General features: G+C 45.8%; 1 protein-coding gene across 1 annotated transcript in view; it reads right to left on the bottom strand.

Moving 5' to 3' along the window:
* Positions 1 to 21,469, bottom strand: part of LOC146854094 (C-type lectin domain family 19 member A-like) — a 74,576-nt gene that overhangs the window by 41,381 nt on the left and 11,726 nt on the right. Inside the window, exons 2-4 of the mRNA XM_085651009.1 lie at positions 21,408 to 21,468; positions 12,106 to 12,239; positions 9,515 to 9,655 (exon numbers count right to left, since the gene is read on the bottom strand). Of these exons, the coding sequence (XP_085507135.1) occupies positions 9,515 to 9,655; positions 12,106 to 12,239; positions 21,408 to 21,468 (336 nt within the window). The remainder of the gene's footprint in view (positions 1 to 9,514; positions 9,656 to 12,105; positions 12,240 to 21,407; position 21,469) is intronic.

The following is a 21,469-nucleotide window of genomic DNA, read 5'->3' as shown; positions in this document are numbered from 1 at the left end:
CACTACATTTTACCTGCGCCAGGTATAATGTATGCAGGGTGGGCGTACCCCCGCAAGAAAGGGTTGTAGGGGTGGCGCAGCGAAATCTATGAGATTTCGCCGCGTCACTTCTAGGACGCCAATGCGTCAAAACCTTACGCCTGCCTCATGGTAGGCGTACGGGTGACGCAGGCCCTTTCACATGGGGCTTGCCCCATGTGAAAGGAACATTGCTGGAGTTGCGTCAGGCTTCCGACACAACTCCAGCAATACGCCACTTTTTGCACCTACAGATACGTCAGTTATACTGACGTATCTGTCCTTCCTTGCGCCATGATGCGTCATATTATAAATATGACGCATCATTGATGTCGCAAGGAGGGCGCACTGAGAAGTGACGCATCGCTGCTTTCACGCAGCGATGCGTCACTTCTCATAAATGAGGCCCTCAAGACCTGGCTCTTCAACTGATACCTGCAGCACAGCTGGGTGATTAGCCACGCTATGCATATACTACTTGATTGATTGACATCCTCTTTATAAAAAATTAAACCACTCACCAGTCTATTTTATGTAGAATTCAATTGTTCACCAGTTTACATTTTTCCAGATCCCTCATTACTGCCAGATACTAGTTTATTTGATATGGGCATATTGGGCAAGTTTTCCCTGGATCTAACCACATTTTGATGATAATGAAATCTGCTATGTAATATGGACTGTATTTGGGAGATAATGTATTCCGACTAGTATTCTTGTTTTCAATAAAAGCCATGATGTCGAGTTATTTACTATGGAAGGAAGTGTGTTTTCACAGTACAGTTTTCACAGTGGGTGTTGGAAATTACATAGTCCACTGATGTTTTTTATTTTATGTTAGATTTGTGACAGATAAAAATGCAAGTCAGATTTATTGCAACATAATATCTTCATATAATGCGTACTGGGGTGCAAGTGTACTGTACTACAAACATTCAGCACCCCCACCTAATGCCATTGATGAACTAAGAGGCAAATCAGCTGTTATGTGTGGGCTAGATTCTTACTGCTTTTTCAAAAAGATTGTTGACAAAATTAGCTTAAAATGCATTCTTTTTTTAGAGTATTTATATAGCGCAAACTAGACCCGAGGCATCGGGTATCAGCGCAATACATGAGCACCAGTTTCGTTACTGATGAACACATTCATTTTTGTTAGGCATGGAGAGTTTCAGTTATTTGCTCAGAATCACAGGATGTTGAGCGTCGTTGCCTAGACTCAACCCGGTTCCCCAGGTCCGAGGTTCACCGTTCTAGCCATAAGGCCACATCCTCTCCCCATTATTTGCCCCTTTCTCTTTCAAAAATTTCTCGGGGGGAGAACCCGCTCTGATTCTTTCTTATGGCAGTCTTATGGCAGTCGGGCTCACTAACTAAGCCAAACTTGCCCCTAACCTTTACACCCACTACTTTGAAATGTCACCAGCCGCCACTGCAGTTAAAACGTGATTCTCATAATAAATGCACTGAATCCCTATACCATAAGGCACTGATTGCCAGGGGTAGAAATATTTTGGATTGACGTGGCAAAAGCTTTCCCTGGAAGGATGCTGCATCCATTTTCATGCTCCAATGGTTGTGTCACTAGAAATAAACATAAGGAAGGAAAACGTGCACATTTTTGTTGAGTAATTCCTGTCCTGGAGCGCCCTCTGTAGGTATTTTATCAGGAGGCCTCCGGCAACCCTCAAAAGGGCAGTAGCAACTTTGTATATCGATCGATATGCAATAAGACTGGACAAACCTAAAAACTCTCGCTACCAGGTCAAATGTGTATAGACCAGGACATTGTTTCTTTAAGGAGAATTGTTTTTAAAGAAACTAAAAACCAGTAAGGACATATAAAGAAAAATAGAAATTACATTAAATTCAATACTGAAAAATACAGGGAATATCTAGAAACATCTTGGAAAAAGTTTGCAAAGTATGAAAAGAATGTTCAAATACAGTGAATTATGAATGTAAAGAGAAAGATACGACAAAACACATGATTACGTGAATTACAGGTTCATGTGTTTTGTCTTATTATCATAAAAGCATTTGTGTCTATAGCTAGACTATGGATGTATTGAACGACATGAAGGCGTCATTGTGAGGTGAAGGCGTTCTTCTAGGTTAATTTTAAGAATACTAGAACATGGAGAGTGGATGAAACAAAGATACTCATCTCGCATGAATGTGTCAGCTTTCTTCTGTAATATCCAAACTGCAGGAGGCGGTGGTGTGAAAGCATGCGTGCAAGCTGTGTTTGAGGAGAAAGTATTGTTGCCATGTCAACTTCTGGCAAAAGCAAGCCCAGCAACGAAAAGAGTATGATCTGTTCAAGTGACTATCACAGTTTTTTTCTTTGCATTCTGGGACTAGTAGTTTTCTATATCCCATTAAAAGATCAATACTACAAGTAGCAGAATACCATCTAAAACCCTTGTCTTAATTAGCTACTTGTGCACAGACCTGGGACACTCAATAGCTTTACCCAACCGCTTGTTGTGTGCTTCGGAGACATCCTCACAAGCAAGCTGCCTGTTATGCTGTTTTGTGAAAGCATCCACTGTAGATTTCCAAAAAACACACATTTTAAGGAATGAAGACCCTGAAGGCATAATGAGATTGTGAGGCCTAAGATTGTATTTTATTACAATTCAATAATCAAGGGGCATATTATCAAGACAGGCGATAAAATTATCGCCGCTTTAGAGGCAGAAAACTGCAACTAAAATGGCGATAATGGGCTTGATAATATGCTCTATGGAATTCCAATTGAAGTTCAGATTAGATGTCCTTCACATCTAACATGGGCTTAAATTGGAATTCCAAAGAGCATATTATCAAGCCCATTATCGCCGTTTTAGCTGCAGTTTTCTGCCGCTAAAGCGGCGGTAATTTTATCGCCTGTCTTGATTATATGCCCCCAAATTACTTCCTTTACGAACTTGGGGGCATATTATCAAGACAGGCGATAAAATTATTGCCGCTTTAGCGACAGAAAACTGCCGCTAAAACTTCGATAATGGGCTTGATAATATGCTCTATGGAATTCCAATTGAAGCTCAGGTTAGATGTCCTTCACATCTAACATGGGCTTCAATTTTTCTGCCAGTTTTCTACCGCTTAAGCGGCAATAATTATATCGCCTGTCTTCATAATATGCCCCATTGTGTGCCAGAAGTAGGGAGAGCAGGTAGTGAAGACTTACCCGAGGGTGTGATAGAGGGCTGAATTAAGAGGGCAGTGTGCAATGAATGCCTCAAGATATCTACACAACTCACTGTGAACACAATGTAAATGCTTCACTTCCTCTATGCTCTACCATCCACCTACGAACCCTGACCCAGTCCTGCTAACATCATTGCGGCCCTTGATCCCATCACAGACCCTGGGTGTGTTTAGATTTTTGCGAGTAACCTTGGGCATAGTTCGCGTAGTAGCTACGCAAAGTGCACTTAGCACTACGGAGATACGTGTAGCAATACGCGAACTGCGTAGTGCGCTGTTCGCGATGATTGCACAGTGCCGGATGCTTGTCCGCACTGTGCAATCATTGAAGACGGCATCTTGCACAGGGCGAGCTGTCGTTTTCTGCGCTCTAGTAGATTTTTACTCGAGCGGCAGCTTTCTCAACGCGGACTGGTAGTTTCTCATCGTGAGCGGTCACAAGCATATGCGACCACTCGCAATGAGAAACCTGACCTCCCCGCGTTGAGAATCTCGAAGGCAGGTTTATTTTCCACGCTCGCGATCGGCAACTTGATGTTGCTGATCGCGAGCGAGGAAAAGGTCTAGCCGGGATGTCATTTTGCTTGCTCGCGGTCGCCAACTTGACGTTGAGGACCGCGAGCGAGCAAAAAATGCCAACTACGCTATGCGATGTTGCACTGTGCTATGTGCAATTCGCGTAGCGTGAAGTAGCACAAACTACGCAAACTTCGCGAGCGTAGCGTAGTTGTCCGCCCAGGGTTAGTACCCATGAGTTAAAATATTACTTTAAGTTCTCTGGTGTTCCGAGCCCCTCTGAATGTAATCAGTCAGCAGCCTCATCACTCTATATGATCACCAAACGCTTCTGTGACTTGCATCACGCTGCTACTGTAGATTTGACAGTACTTTATCCTATATTATCTACTGGCGGTCGCCAGTAGATAGTTATAGTTACAACCTAGTTTCCATAGGAAATCTCAAAATTCTATTTTGAATAACTTTGGCGCCGGTTGACGAATCCTCGCGAAATTTTCAAAACTAATGGGGCGCTCCGCTCAGCTCCTACCCTGAAAGTCTCGGGGTGATTCGTCAAGCGGGGGCCGAGAAAAAAGGGGGGTCCCAAAACGCGTTTTCCCCATGTTATTTTCCATAGGACATTTAGACACAGCTACAGCCCGAACGGCTGAACAGAATTACGTGAAATTTGGCAGAGAGGTAGCCATAAGGTGAAGGAAGTGCCTTTTGCAGGTCTGGTGTAAATCTGTTCAGTATTTCCTGAGAAAATAGCATTTAAAAGCATATCAATATCTATACGCGTGCGCGCACTGTGCGCGCACCCTGCCGTGCGCGAGCGCAATTCTGATTGGTTGTTAGATGTCGGTAAACATTCGAATCGGTCGAAACCAGGAAGTGTCGGCCACCATTTTGTCTCTCGCAGTCTGAGGGGGTGAAAAACAAAGGTGGAGAATGTGAAAAGGGGGCAGAGTGGACAGTTCCTGACCCCCTAGCCTTGGTCAGGGGGTCACAGAAGGACCCCCCAAGGGAGAAAAAAAAAATATATATATTTTTTTTTAAATCGCGAGGTGCGCACACCCTGCGCGCACTGTGAACCGTTGGAGCTCGGTGCTCGAAGCGCACCGAGCGCCCACAGCGCGCGCAGCACACCGTGCGCGCAGGGTGCGCGCACCTCGCGATTGAAAAAAAAAAATAAAATTTCACGGTGCGCCCACGGTGAAAAACCTGAAAAAAAAATAATTAAGAAATGCATAACTTAGCATTTAAAAAAACGTACAAATTCACTGAAAAAACCATAGGTTTCACACACGTTATAGTTACGAATTAGCATTTAAAAAACCTTGCAAATTCACTTAAAAAACCATAGGTTTCACACATGTTATATTTAGCTGGACATTTCACTCGTAAAAAACCAATGAAATTCCCCCGTTATAGTTACTGCAGGCAACTATAACTTACGCGACCACAATCCTCTGCTGATGACGTCAGATATTACATCACTGATGACATATGTGTCTTTATGAAAAATAAATATTTGTAATATATGTATAGCTAAAGATTAATGGAAGAAGACATGGGTAAATAAGTGTCTAAATACAGTGATCTAATATCTGACGTCATCAGCAGAGGATTGCGGTCGCGTGAGTTATAGTTGCCTGCAGTAACTATAACGGGGGAATTTCATTGGTTTTTTATGAGTGAAATGTCCAGCTAACTATAACATGTGTGAAACCTATGGTTTTTTAAGTGAATATATATATATATAGACACTAAGTGGCTGAGCATATTTTTTAACATCTATCCAGATAAGGTATAAGTGTAATTTCAGATTTTTGTTTTACGATGAGTAATAGGTCTCAATTTTAATGTTTTGCAATATTTGCACATCATTTTGTAGATTTGTACATTTCGCTGTATTTGCACAGGTATAAATTGCTGAATTTGCACATTATTTCTGCAGATTTGCACATTTCGCTGTATTTGCACAGATAATATTAACTTGCTAGATTTGCACATAATTCGCGTAATTTTGCACATCTTATACCTGGACTGAAGCATACTGTTGAATATATACAATTTATATTACTTTGCATTCCTTGGATATATATGTTGATGGGATTGGTCCCTGTGTTTTTACAAAAATGTTAAATACAGCCGGGTGATAGTATTTTGTTTATGTCTATAAGCAACTGGATGCACGGCACCTTTAAATAAGTCACGTTCAGTCCATGCTAACCATGTGATCAAGACCGCTGTGTCGGTCGAAACGCGTCAGAACCGGATATGTGCGTGGAGGAATAAACCGAGTACTTTATTTTGCACCAGCATATATGTGTCCGTGTCTTTTGATAGTACCGGCTGGTTCTACGAATGGAGGATTCGATATATATATACATATATATACATGTATATATATATATATTATATATATATTATATATATATTATATATATATATATATTACCTACTGGCGGTCGCCAGTAGGTAATTTTAGTTAGGACCTAGTTTCCATAGGAAATCTGTAACATTCTTTTCCCAATAACTTTGAAGCCGGATGACAAATCTTCGCAAAATGTTCAAAACTGGGGGGGTGCTCCAGTCAGCTCTTATCCTAAATGTTTGGGGGTGATTCGTCAAGCGGGGGCCGAGAAAAAGGGGAGTCCTAAAACGCGTTTTCCCCATGTTATTTCCCATAGGAAATTTTAGACACGGCTACAGCCCGAACTGCTGAACGGAATTACACCTAATTTTGCAAAAAGGTAGCCCTTGGTTCAGAAAGCGCCCTTTGTTTTAAATGGTGGAAATCCGTTCAGTAGTTCATGAGAAATTAAAAAAATAGAGGTAAAAAAATCAATTTCCCATAGGAAACTTTAGACACAGTTATAGCAAAAACTGCTGAACGGAATGACACTAAATTTGGCAAAGAGGTACTGCTTTTTAAAAATGGTGTAAATCCGTTCAGTAGTTTTTGAGCAATTTAAGAAATAAAGATAGTGATATCTATGGCTGCTGAGGATCTGCGCACCCTCCCGATCACAAGATTCATGCTAATTGGCTTTTAACACATCAAACCATGAAGTGTTGGCAGCCATCTTGTGCCTCGATAGAAGCGAGACACAAGAAAACAGAAAAAAAAACGCGGAAACAAGAAAAGGGGGCAGGGTAGAAACACCCTGACCCCCTAGGCCTGCTCAGGGGGTCCCACAAGGACCCCCAGGGCCAAAAAAAAGCATGTTTATAAAAAAAAGAAATCGGTGAGATTTGCGCACCTAGGGTGGGCCAGGTCCCGGGGGCAGTTAAAAAATGTGTGGGGTGGGCCCCAATCCCCCCTCACTGCCCCGGGGACTTTTCAATTTATTTTGCGGGGGCACACGGCCCCCCACAGCCCCGGGGACCGCCACCACCCAGGGCTTCTTTTTTAATCTGTGGGGTGGCCTCTAAGGCCCCCCCAAGCTCCGAGGACCGCCACCTCCGAGGCTTTCATTAATAAATTAGCGGGGGCACACGTCCCCCCACTGCCCCAGGGACTGCCATCCCCGGGGCTCTTTGTAAAGAAAGAAAACCTGTGTGGGGGGGCTTGAGCCCCCCCACACACCCCGGGGACTGCCACCTCCCAGGGCACTAATATGTAAATTTGGGGGTCTGTTAAGGACCCCTGAGCCCCGGGGACCACCACCTCCCCGGGGCTTTGTACACTTTGGGAGGGGGGCCGCGCGGCCCCCCTCCTGGAGCCTGTGGTGGCCCTGGGGACCGCACCCCCCAGGGCCGGCTCCTGCAGTGTCCCGGATTGTTGGACCCAGGGACTCTCAGGATTCAAGGGGACTTAATTCCCCAACTTAAAACGTGCCACAGGGCGCCTTTGCACAGTGGTAAAGGGAGGGTGCGGGGCCAGAGGTGACGTGTGCACCCTGTGGTGTGTTTTAAGTTGGGGAATTAAGTCCCCTTTAATCCTGAGGGCCCCTGGAGGCCAACTAGGCCACCAGGTACCTTCAGTAAGCACCAAAGGCCTGCGTTGCAGAGAGGTGGTCCAGGCCTCGCCCCTTTTTACACCTCTGTGCAACGCAGCTCTGTGGCGCTTACTGGAGGTACCTAGTGGGCTTGTTGGATCCCAGGGATCCTCAGGATTCAAGGGGACTTAATCTCCCAACTTAAAATGGCCACAGGGCGTGTTTATACAGTGTTGAAGGGAGGGGACAGGGCCTGAGGTGACGTGTGCAAACACGCCCTGTGGCGCATTTTAAGTTGGGGAATTAATTCCCCTTCAATCCTGAGGGCCCCTGGGGGCCAACTAGCCCATACACACACTCACCCACCCATACAGTCCATCACAGATGCTCTCTTGAAACCATTGAATCACCCACTCACACATCTATGCACAGTCACACACACCCCACCCAGACAAACACTCAGGAGCCCATACAGAAACTCAGAGAACCTATCAATAACTCATATAGACACTCATGTAGCTATTCACAAACCCATGCAGCCGCTTACACACTAACAGACAGACAGATACAGACATTCACACAGTTTAGTCACTAACCCATGCATTCAGTAAGATACATTTAATCACTCACTTATAGTCAGTCACGCACCTAGTAAATCATCCATTCAGACACTTATACACCCACTCATTCTTCAATACGCCTTTTCCTATATATATTAAACATATTTAGACTCTACAGAAACACACAGTCACTGGATGATGTCATCAGTGATGACCTTTGAGATGTCATCAGTGATGTCATGAGTGATGTCACTGATCATGTCATGAGTGATGTAATATGTGACAGCATCAGCAGTGCATTGCGGTGGTGCGAATTATAGTTAGCTGAACTAACTATAACGGGGGAATTTCACTGTTTTTGTACGAGTGAAATGTCCTGCTAACTATAACTTTCTCTAAAACCTATGGTTTTTTCAGTGAATATATATATATATATATAGGATAAAGTACTGTCAAATCTACAGTAGCAGCGTGATGCAAGTCACAGAAGCGTTTATGTATATGTATATATGCAGTCTAGTAGCATGCGGTCTGTAAATATCATCAAACTGGAACATGAGTCACCTGTGTATTTGCCGTATTAAATGTTAAAAAACACATTGTAACATTCCCTTTGTGTGAATCCATAAATTAACGGATTGAGGGTACTGGCTTGATTTACGATTAAAATGTTCTCTTATAACAACTTTGTGCCATAAATTATGGAGTTTCAAAACACTGCAGTCTGCTCAATAACGACAGCAAAAATAAAAAACATGTAATGAGTGCATTACCATTGGTTTTGAGGAAAGTGCTGGTGTACATTTTCACTTTTCGAATCTCACTTTAGAATGCCTTGTTTGGTTTCTATGCCGTCTTGTCCTTCAAAACGTGCACTAGACGCCTTAAATTAATGCGTCCTTCTAACAATGGATGGATGGATGGATGAGTCGAGGGATGGAGGCATGCATGCCTCATTTGGGTGTAAATGGAAGGATGTGGAATCTAGAAGACAGACAGATAGTTTGAGTGGGTGCGTGGTGGAATGATTGGTTGGATTGATAGCGTAGGTAGGAATGAATTGAAAGCTATGGATGGCACAGTGAATTTCTAGATGCATGGTTGCATGTATGGATATAGTGGGTGAGTATGTGTGGTGCATGTATGAATGCATGTGAGTATGTATGGACCCATGAATTGATAGGTGAATGGGTATGGATGAGTCAATGGATATATGGGAGTTGACAGACAGGCAGGCAGACAGACAGACAGACAGACAGATACTAATTCACTAACCTTAAATAAATTATGTCCTCCAATCCAATATGCATGTCCTGCCCCATGATTCAGGGGTCGCCCCATGAGATTAAAGATAAATTCGTTTTCTTCCATGGAATGTACAGAAGTCAGGTGAGAGTCCAGAGCGACACACGCTGCCTTAAAGAAGAGAAAAGGAGTTTGGTTGGTTGCAGTGGTGATTGTGTGGGCAGTCTGTGATTGTGTGGGCAGTCTGTGATTGCGTGGACAGTGTCTGGGCTGAAATTTCTAAGTGTCAAGCAGTGGGTTGGTGTTTGATGCCAAACACTAAGGCACAATAACATTTCGCCTGAGGAACTCATCACACATTGCAAAAACCCAGAGAGGACAGAGAAGAGAGGATACACGTTACAAATGTCAGCTAGATAAAGCAATGTGATTAGCCAGACTGAGATGTGAATCAGAATGCTGTGGCATATGTCAGCCATTCTTTAAAACATCATAACAGCCACAGGCATCTCTTGACTTTATCCGCATTTTTTATATCAAACACTTGCATTCTACATTTTCCTTTCCTTCCACATCTCTGACAATCATGCACTGGGTTTTGGTTCATGGGTCATAGTTTGGCCTGAGCCACTCACACTATCCCAGCGGGTGTGGTGAGTACCTGAGCTGTTCCAGCCACCAGGGAAGAAACACAAGCTGGCTCTGGTGCAAAGGATTTAACCACCTCCACGTAACACCATAGGATTGAGAAGAGAGTGAACCCACCCATCCATCTGCAACCTACAGTCCCAGAGCTCATGAATGAAAGAATCAGCAGGATTAGAAAGTACACGGGGACCCAATTGCCATGTTTATTTGCTACGGTGTCTTCACTTTGGCCTTCCCAAGCCCCTAACCAGAAAATAGACAGCAGTGAAGTGCCATGGGGTCATCATCTGTCATCCCCAGTATGGCATCTTGGTTCAAATGACACTTGACATTGATTCTGCTCTCAGGCCTTTTCATGAATTGGCCTGGATCCTCTTAGGAGATTGGAGAAGGCTGTCTATTTCTGGAGAATTTTGGTAAAGACAGGCCCAGAAGTTCCCTTTAGACCAGTATCAGATGGTTGCACTGTTCCTGAAAGCTACAAGAATGAGTCTAACGTAACTTCACGGAATAAACTGGATTTGGTTGTGTCAAGAAACAAAGTCCTGTGAGAAGTAGGTTCTGTTGACCAGAACTTGCTAACAATATTTGAGAGTTCTGTGGTTCGCGAAAGTCACTACTAATGCCTGCAGCCCAAGGCTCCACTGGTCTATATTGTGCCAGATTCATGCCCTGCAAAGGAAAGATGAACACTTTTGTGATCAGCAATCACTTCGCCCCGCTGTACTCAGGCTTGTCCCACTGAGGACCAAAGGGAGCCCCAGATGCCAATTATTATTAATCATTCAATACTGTAAATCAGCGGTTCTCAATCTGTGGTCCGGTGACTCCTGGGGTCCACAACACCTACTCAAGGGATCAGCAACTGCTTAAAAAGTTAAATAATATTAATAGAATAATAAAATATATTTAAATCATAGAAGCAACATATTAAAATTGAAAAGTTTAAAACGTTCTGTAAATGAAGGAATTTGAAAACTGAAGGCTAAACAGTTATTTGGTATCCTCAGATGGATTTGTGGGAGCAGTGCAAGTGCATCGAACAGAATATATTGCAGACGATGATGACCTCAATGGAACTAAGAAAAGCTCCAACCTTCCCATTAAAATAGAAACACAGATGTTTTATATTTGTTTGTGAATTAAATAAAAGATTTCTTTATTTGTTAATGTATGAATTATTGTGTTAATATTTTTGAGCATTTTTTTGCAGTTCAATTCCTCAAATAGATTGGGCTGTGGTATCTGGTTTCCAGCAATCACTCAGTGGGGGTCCCCAGATTTGAATCGTTATTAGAACATTTGAATGTGGAGCACTCAATTGAATTCAGTGGCATGCTCCGGGCTTCTATGGGCAGGTAAAAGCCTGCAAAGCAACATTTCAATGTTGTTTTTGTTCACAGCTGTTGTTGTGTTAGAACATCCTGCCCTCTAGTGACAGAATGTTCTAATAGCCTTACAGTCCTCCGTAGCTGGGCTATATCGGCCATTAAAGTCCCGCTCCCTTGTTAAAGGCCCTTGCCTTAGGCTCAGACCTTTACCGTAGAGTGGGCCTTTAATGGCCGGTATAGCCCGCTATGGCGGGCTTTAAGTCTATATTCAGTGGGGGTCCACGGATTCCAGTAATAATTAAGTTGGTGTCAACAGAAGTAAAAACGTAAGAATCAGTGCTGTACATTATTGAGGACTACTGAAGAGATTGAAAGGACCTATATATGTGTATATGTGCAGCTCACATTGAGATACCCAGGGGGAGGATTCTATTCATGTACTACTTGACTCTTTAGGTACCCCAAGAACTGGAAGTAACGCATTATTGCTTTAGAAACTGAAGATAGACTGTTGTGATCAGTGTCACACTTAAGCTATATCACATTCAGCACAAGTTTTTTACACGTCTAACCTGTGCGGCTCCCAAACCTTTATCGACCAACTAAAATGTAAGTTTCTTACAATATAACCAGAATTCTTACCTCCGCATCGGGCCAAAACATCCTCTCCATAACTGGCTTGTAGCAGGCATTCATATACTGAACCCAGCCGTCATCACACAGCCCCTGAACACAGAGACAATTTGTGTTTGGACGTTCATTGCCAGTAATTAAGGCTGCAGGAACAGATAGCAGAAAAGGAAATTTGTGAGTGCAGGAATGTGGTATGCTTAACAATACTGGATTTGATCATGGCAAGTCATAGTCATTCATAATTTCTACTCATCTGTCTCAGATTAAACCCTGCTGCTCGTTGCCTCTAAAAACTAACCATTTCTCAAAATTAAAATATGGACACATTTTCCTTTGAATCCAATCAAAATAATAAGGCCAAAATATGATACTGAAAATCAGTCTTTAAATGAGGTAGCTTGAACTCAGTACACAGGTCCAAATGTGTACTTCACATATCTTCATAAATTATAAAGGCACATTCTAATACAGCAAGATGATGCCAGTAGGTGAATAATTAAGAAGCAAGGTACACCTTCTGGCTGCGGCTTAGTTTTCAGATGCAACACACTTTGCATTTTGTGTGTATGTTTATACACTACACAAGTGCTAAATTGGGGCAGTCCAATTCAATCAAATTCAATTCAGTTCAATTCGAATAAATGTCTTTATTTCCAATAATTAATTTGCGTAGAAGTAGAATAAGCAAAACAAATCAACAGTCACATACTTGGCTGAGGTACAGGGGCAAGGAGTTTCAGGTCTTCGCAGCAAGGTAGGAGGAGAATCTTCCTCCAGCAGTGGAATTAACAATACGTGGAATGGTTGCCAGGGCCAGTTGGGTGGAGTGGAGATGTCTGGTGGGAGTGTAGAAGGAGAGGCAGTGGTTGAGGTATGCGTGTCCATCGTTGTGAAGGGCTTTGTGGGTGTGTGAGGAGCTTGAAGGTAATTCCTTTGTTGATGGGTAGCCAGTGAAAGTCTCTCAGGTGGCCGGTGATGTGGCTGTGGCGTGGAATGTTCAGGAAGATTTTGGCGAGGCGTTCTGGATGTTCTGCAGCTTCTTTAGGATTTTCTGGACGGTGGCTGAGTAGAGTGCGTTGCCGTAGTCAAGTCTGCGGCTCAGTAACGCATGGGTGACCGTTTCTTTCTCAACTTAGTGGGGATCGATTTGAAGAAGCAGGTGGAGAATGTGTAAGTAGGAGGACGAAACGGTGTTGATTTGGCAGTTTATTGAGAGCGACGTGTCTACTATGATGCCGAGGTACGTGGTCCGTGGGTGTGGGAGGTTCTGAGCACTGCGGGCAGCAGAAGTTGTCCTAGGCAGAGGGGGAGGGGCACACGATTAGGACTTCGGTATTGTCTAAGTTAAGCTTGAGACAGCAGTCCTTCATCCAGGTGGGGACTGCCTTCATCCCATTGTGGACGTTGCTATTGGTGGCTGTGGATTCATTAGTGAGGGAGAGAATCAGCTTGGTTTCATTGGCCTAGGAGACCATGTTGAGTCCGTGGCTTCTGACAATGGCTGCAAATGGGCCATGTAGATGTTGAAGAGGGTGGGATTCAGGGAGGATCCCTGAGGCACTCCTCAGCTTATCTCTTTGGATTCTGAGTTGATCGGTGGGAGTCTGAATCTCTGTGTTCGGCTAGTGAGGAAGGAGCCGATCCATTCTAGGGCTTTGTCGTGGATGCCGGAGTCGTGGAATCTTGCGCAGAGGGTGTGGTGGGATACGGTGTTGAAGGTGGCTGAGAGTTCCAGGAGGATGAGGGCAGAAGTCTCACCTCGGTCAAGGAGGGTGCAGATGTCATTTGTAGTGGCGAGGAATAGCAGTTGTGGTTGGTTCTGTAGCCCGATTAGGAGAGGCCCACAATGTGATTTATTTTGATGTACCTGGAGAGTTGGGCTTTGATGGCTTTCTCAATGACTTTGGATGGGAAGGGGAGCAGAGAGATGGGTCTGTTTTTCTTGAGGTCCGTCGGGCCAGCAGAGGGTCATTTCAGCAGGGGGTTTATCTCTGCATGCTTCCAGTCTTCAGGGAAGTTGGTGGACTCGATGGAACAGTTTGATGGTGTGGAAGAGTTCGGGTGTGATGGAGATGCTGGCTCTGTTTAAGATGTGGTGAGCGCAGCGATCTCAGGGGGCTCCGGAGTGGGTGCTCTTCATGATTCTGAGGGTGTCGTCCACAGGTGAGGGTGGTCCAGTTGGGCAAGGTCTGTTGCGGTCTGGAGCCTTTTGGGTGCAGTGGTTGAAGGTGGGGTGGGTGGGTGTTGGCATGAAAGCTGTTGTAAAACTGCTTGATCTTGCGGTTGAAGAAGATGATGAGGTTGCCACAAAGGTCTTGAAAGATGGGAATGTCTGCTGTCTCTGTGCTGGGTTTGGCGGATTCTTTGACCACGGTGAAGAGTTATTTGCTGCTGTGTGCGTTGGCATTGATGCATTACTGTATGGCTGCTTTCTTTGTTGTTCTGATGAGGTGGCGGTGTGTGGTGATGGCAGTTTTAAAGGCAGCGTAGTCTGCCATTATCTTTCTGCTCCTCCATATTTTCTCGAGCCATCTGCAGATGCGCCTGGACTCTTGAAGGGTGTGGTAGAGCCGGCTGGCTTTCTTGGAGGGCTGCTTGCCTGAGGGTTTCTTGAGGGATCCAGTGTGTTGGCACAGTTGGGGAATCAGCGGTGCGGGTTGTGTGCTGAGGTGTTGGCATCTGTGGATGTCGGTGGTGGGGTTTTACTGAGGGAGGTGGTGAGCTGGACATCAGTGAACTTGTTCCAGCTTCTGCAAGGATCGTGGCGGGGTAGTGGTGTACGGTGGGTCAGGTGAAGGAGAAGTGGATGGAGTGGTGGTCAGTCCAGTGTGGCTCGGTGGTATGGCTGATGGAGATGTTGTTGCTTGGGGAGAAGATGGAGTCGAGCATTTGTCCTGCTGAGTGGGTTGGAGGAAATGAGAATACCTTAGTAAAAACGATGTTGCCTGTTTTGGCTTAATACAATTTCCAAGTGAGTTGTGCAGCATTGCATCCTCTTAAACATACTTATACTTACTTTATTAAGACAGGACATAAAAAGTGGACAGTCCATTAAGAGGTTTACCACTGAATATTTTAATGTATTCTCGAACAGACAGTCGTCATGATTTTCAGAGATTTTTATCCCAAAACCAGTCCCCAGGTAGAATCAAGAAGTATTCAAAATCGTACGATTATACCCCTTACCCTGCTGCCTGGTATGCTGTACATTTAGGGAAAAGACTTAGCCAAGACTTTCCCCTAAAATGGGACTGTTCTTGACACTCACTCAGAATTTGGCATAATGAAATAATGTGAAAGGTAGAATGTAGGTCACACAAGGGCTACCAACTATTACAACAAACAAGAAGAGGACACAAATCTCCACCCACACATATTACTTGGAAAGTGTAGAAGAGTCCTTTCTCATCAAGAGCTAAGCTATCTGTAAAATATTCTATTCAATTTACTAGGGAAACAGTTTCTAAAGTGAAATACAATAACAATTTGAGTGAAACAAGATCAAAATGGTTGGCAGAGCTTAACAAGGACCTGCTGACAAGTCAAACTGTCCCAATGTCCTACTTTGTCATCTGCTACCTGGGAGAGTCATTCTTTCCTTTACCCTAGCTCCCAAGGCCTGCATCTCAAGCCATCCCTTCATTTACTGCCATCTACACCATATTATTTCCCTCTGAGCACCCGGGCTGTTCCTTTTTAGTTCGCTTGGACCAAGTTGGTCCTCCCAACTCTCACGTTTTAAGGACTGCCACTGTAGGGGTTCTAACACGGAATCTACCTAAGGTTCACCTCAAATTCAGGACTTTATGTAACTTTATAGCTTATCACTAATGTACCCAAACTCTGGGAAAAAGGCCCATTTCTTGGGAGGTAACCAAATGATTCAATCAATCAATATTTATATAGTGCGGCTTATCATCACAGGGGGTGTCCAGGCGCTGAGGAGTGGTGAGCCTTAGTCAAAGAGACAAGTCTTGAGTCCCTTCCTGAAGTCGGCAAATGACGGGGCGGTAAGGGGATGAGGTGGGAGGTCATTCCAGGACTTAGCGGCTAGGTAGAAGAAAGAACGACCTCCACTGCTGCTCTGCCGGATACAAGCGATATGTGTGAGGGCAAGGGAGGCGGATCAGATTTGCCTGGTAGAAGGTCAGGTGGTGGTTGATGTAGGCGGGTCCAGCGTTGTGGAGGGCCATGTAGGAATGAGTCAGCAGTTTGAAATTGCATGTATTCTGGACAGGGAGCCAGTGGAGGTTTCGGAGTTGTGGGGTGATGCTGGCCCTTTGGGGGAGGTTGAGGATGAGTCTGGCTGAGGCGTTCTATTTGGTCCATTGTCGTTTGAAGAGGTGGGTGGTAGATCCAGCATAGAGTGTATTTCCGTAGTCCAGTTGGCTGATGACGAGGGCTTGGGTCACCGTTTCCCTGGTGCTGGTGGGGATCCACCTGAAGATTTTATGAAGAATGCAGAAGGTGTAGAGCAGGAGGAAGTTATTGCGTTCACCTGGCGTTCATGTCCAGATCGCTGTCTATGATGATGCCGAGGTTGCGGGCATGATTGGTAGGGGTGGGCGAGGGTCCGAGTGTAGTGGTCCACCATGTGCCATCCCAAGGGGAAGTGTTCATTCTAAAAATTAGTGCATCCGTCTTGTCAGTGTTCAGTTTCAGGCAGTTGGATCTCATCCAGTCGGCGACGTTGATCATGGTGTTCCGGAAGTTAAATCTGGTGGTGGCGGTGTCTTCCATTAAGGAGTGGATGAGTTGGGTTTCGTCAGCATATGAGATGATGTGAATCCGTGGGGGTGAGTGATGTTGGCTAAAGGAATCATGCAGGCATTGAAGAGGGTTGGGCTGTGGGAGGATCCGTAGATGATGCTCTTGGGTTTGGAGGTGAAGAGGGGTAGATGGATTTTCTGTGTGCAGGAAGGAGGTGATCCACTTGAGGGCATTTTCTCTGATGCCCATTTACTTATCTGAATTCATGGTGTTTTTTTTAAATATGATGGCACTGCAGATCAGAAGAACGTTAGCTGTTCTCTGTAAAGAACATCTTCCACGAAAAGGCGACCATTAGCTGTACGCTTTAAAGAAAATCTTCATGGAAACTTTCATTTTTTGCGCTGAATAAGCATGTATGTAGGTTAAATAGTGGCGAACATCACTAATTCAGTCGTCGGGTCTCCGAAGAAAATACTTTGCAAACTACAAAGAGTTTGGAAAGGTTTCCATAGTCCTTGGCCAGGGCTGAAAAAAAACTTCCACAATCTTAGTTGATATGTCATTTTGTTATCAAACCATTTGAACATGGGAAATCTAACCATAAAATGCCCTGGGGGAAGTTGAAAATCTTAGCCTACTTCTAAAGTAATGTTTGCAGAATAATCTTGTTTAATCCTTTTGAAACTGTTTCTTTGAATGCCCAGCAAACAAGAGTACGGTGTCATCCGTGTTTACTCAACTGCTTTCTCCCTGTACGCTGTCATCTGATGTATAGCTTCTGAGCCAAGGCTTAGTGCTGTTTGAACATCTGAATAAATATTCATCAAACATTTAAAGCATTAAAATAAAGATATTTATATACATTACAAACCTCCATCAGTCAGGAAAAGCAACAGCAGGCACAGTTTTCTCATGATTTCTTAGATGCAAAAAACACAAATAAAGTAAAATTATGTTATGACAGATTTATTACTTTTTGCACACATGCTCACATTATGCAAAGTGATGCTATGTGAAGCAAACAATAAAAATGATTAACTTTCACGTTTCGCATCATACATAAATCTTAGGGCACCTGAGTACAAAGGGGGGGGGAGGAGGTGACAGGACAGTAATAGTGCAAACATCCAAAGGTTTCCATAATAATTCAGATTAACAAAAGTCATCCAAATTAGGCACCAACAATTGGAAAGACGAAATCAGGTAACATTCTGACAGATAATGCAAGTAATTTTCAGAAAAACATACCTGGTGCAGAATTGAACCCTGGACATTCGGCTGTATGCATCAGATTCAAATCTCACGCAAGATACCACTGGCCTGCCTTTGAGCGATGCTAAACCATGATTTTCTTCACACAAAATTGCATTGTGAGCGTCTGTCTGGCAGATGATATCATCGTTACATGGTATGGTGGGAATGCTCTATTACTTACTGGTAATCTTCATTACTCCGGGTCCCGTTGTCCTGGTCCCATTCATTACAAAGTGGAGATAATCATCTCCCAACAGAAAAAAAGAACTGAGGAATGCTGGGACTCTAACCCCAACCCTTTCCACTGAGAGTACATAAGCAGTACTTACCCAGCATTCCGCCTGAACTACTAAGCCAACAGGAAGGCCAGCTGTCCGGGAGGGAGGGCGGGGCGTAATTCATGGGACGAGGACAACGGGACCTGGAGTAATGAAGATTACCAGTAAGTAATAGAGCATTACCCCCAGGTTTCTCCTGTCCTAGTTCTATTCATGACAAATTGGAGAATACCAAAGCAGAAAACCCCGCCTTCCAAAACCACAATCATATCCGGGAAACCACACCAAAGACAGCAACCCAAGGGAGCAAAGGGGAAAGCACAGGAAACAACAGGCAGAGCACTCAGAAAGGGAAGCACCCCACCAAAGCAGGGATGCTCCCTCCAAATCCAATGGGAGCCGGCCAAGCCAGGGAAAAGAACACCCAAAGAGGGCAACCAGAACACACCAGGAACACTTCCCCCATACGAACAAGGAAGGGGGAGAACATGCCAAAACAAAAAAACTAAGAGAGGCCGCCCACAACTAAAGGACAGCAAGGAGGCCACACAAAGAAGAAGACCCCCAGCGGCCAACTGGCTAGCAAGCCAGAACAGGCCAGCAAGGACGCAACCAAAGACCGGAAACTAGAACCAAGGAAAACAGGAGGTGAAAGAGACAGCAAGGAGACAGCCAACCAGAAAAATGGGAAACAGAACACCCAGGCCAACCCAAGGGAAACCCCAAACTGCCAAGCGGAGGGGAGCATGCAAAAATGGCGGCCAGGCAAAAAAAAGGAAGCTGACAAGGAGGCACCCCAAAGAGACCCCAAAAGGCAAAGCTCCAGAAGGCAAACAGGCACCAAAGCAACCGACACTCAGGAACCCAGCGGACCAGAGAAGGCAAAGCCTCAACAGGACAAGACAAAGGGCGCCCATGGGACAAAAGGGCCGACAAGCCCAGCACCACCCGAAAGGCACACAGGACCCAGCAACAGCACAGACACAGAGCGACCCCAGTAAGAGCAGAAGGGAAGCCCAGACAGCCAAGTGGACACACAAGCAACCACAAAAAGCCAAGGGGAAGAGAGGTAGGCCCCATAGCCCCCGATGCAACTGGGCATGAAGGGCAGAAAAGGCCAACCAAAGGACAAACTCCAACACCAAAGGACAGCCACAAGACAAAAAAGAAAGAGGCCAGGGCCAGGCAACAGGGCAAATGACCAACCCGAAGGGCCACCCAGGGGCAGGACCACCTAGACCAAACCAGGAAGGGGAAAACCACTGGCTAGGCACCAGACCCACCAATCAGAATTAACTGGCCCCCAGAGAGCCCAGAGGACAAAGCCACCGAAACCCCACAGAGGAGGTCCAGGCCTCAGGAAAGAAAGGCCAGCACCACCCACCGGAGCCGCCATCTGACAACCACCAAGCACCCAGACAGGGAGGTGGAGCCAAAGTGAAAGCCCAGGAACAAGCCAAGAGCCAGCCAAGACACAAACAAGAAGTCAGGGAAACAGGAACATAACCCCCGGAACACCGCCCCACAAGGCTCACAGAGCCAGAAGGGAGCAGGCCCGAGCACCCAGCAGAAACAGCCCCTGAAAGAACAAAAGACCAAGAAGGAGGACATGACAGCCAGATACCCAACCCCAACCAAACCAAAAAGGGCAGGGGAAGAGCCAGAGACCAGAAACCCAAGAGGCCAAATGCCCCACAGGGAACAAGGCCCCACACCGAACCAGGGCCCGACACGAAACGCCAGAGCAGCAAGGGCAGGCAAGAACAACCCCCAAAGAGACCAGGCAGACAGCCAACCAAACAACAGAAAGGCCAGCAAATGACCAGGGACCAACAGCCCGGAACCCGCACAGGCCCAGAAGGGGCGGGACAGGGCCAACGGCCAAAACCCTGAAACTCCCAACCCACGAGAGGAGGCCAATACCAGCCAAGTCAGAGAGGCAACAGAAGCCAGGACGGAAGCCAAGCAGACCGCCCAGGCCCTCTAACTCCATAGCCCAACCACAGCAAGGGAGGGCCAGAGCAGGGGAGAAATTCCCAGGGCAGAACCAAGGCAAGTGTGCCAAGCAGATGGGAAGCCGGGCCGAAGCGAAGCAACCCACACAAACAGAAGGATCCGGGGGCCCAACCCACACCCGTAGAAGGCCCAACACAGGGAAGGCCCCAGCAGGGCACAGGTAAAGCAAAGACCAGGGAGGGCTAGAGCAGCCAAAGGCACAAGGCCCCCACCACCCTACCCAAACCACAGCAGCAAGCCCTGGAAAACCAGCAGCCAAGCAGGCAGACAGGCACCCAAAAGGGCTAGACAAACACCCCACAACTGCAACCCCAACAGAGGAAGGGGACAGGGGAACAGAACGAAAGACACCACCAACGATAGTGGGCTAAAAAAAAAAGAGGGGACACACAGGGAAGGCCGGAGTGGCCGACCAGCAAAATACCTGCGCAGACGGAAATGAGAGCTGAGGCCACAAGGGGCAGGACCAACCCCCCCCGCAAGGAGCAGGACACATCCGTCGAGGCAACAGCCACCCACAGGCGGAGACCAAGCCAGCCAGAGACCACAGCTGGGTCAGAAGCCAAAACCCAGTAAGATTAGAGGAGAGCAAGGAGACAATGCAGCCTGGAAGACTCCCAACCAGGAAACAACCAGCCTGACCCCGCTGAATGCCAGAGGGCAAAGGAGAACAGCCGGCAGCAGAGGCCCAGAGCTCCCAGACCACCCAGACCAGCACACTCAGGCCACCAACCAGCCACGACCCACCAAAACCTCATTACCTTGATCCCAACCAAGCAGGTTTCCAATCGGCACATTCAACTGAGACAGACTGTTCTGGATGAGCTATGGAAAGATGCAGACAGGGGCACCCCCCACAGGCCTTGGTGCTACTGGACCTGTCAGCAGCCTTTGACACGGTCGACCATGGTATTCTGGTAGACTATGTCAAGGAAGCAGGACTCCAGGGATCGGCTCTCAACTGGTTTACATCCTTTCTGGACAGTCATTCTCAGTCTGTTTACCTCTTCCACTTTACTTCACCTAATAAGAAGACTACGTGCGGAGTACCATAGGGCTTTTCACCATCCCCATACATGTTCAACTTGTACCTACTTCCCCTCATACTGTCC

Source organism: Triturus cristatus, chromosome 4_1 (assembly GCF_964204655.1).
Source record: "Triturus cristatus chromosome 4_1, aTriCri1.1, whole genome shotgun sequence".
NCBI classification, from domain to species: Eukaryota; Metazoa; Chordata; class Amphibia; order Caudata; family Salamandridae; genus Triturus; species Triturus cristatus.
Note: the sequence above shows the minus strand (reverse complement) of the source record. Positions and strands in the feature narration are given on the sequence as shown.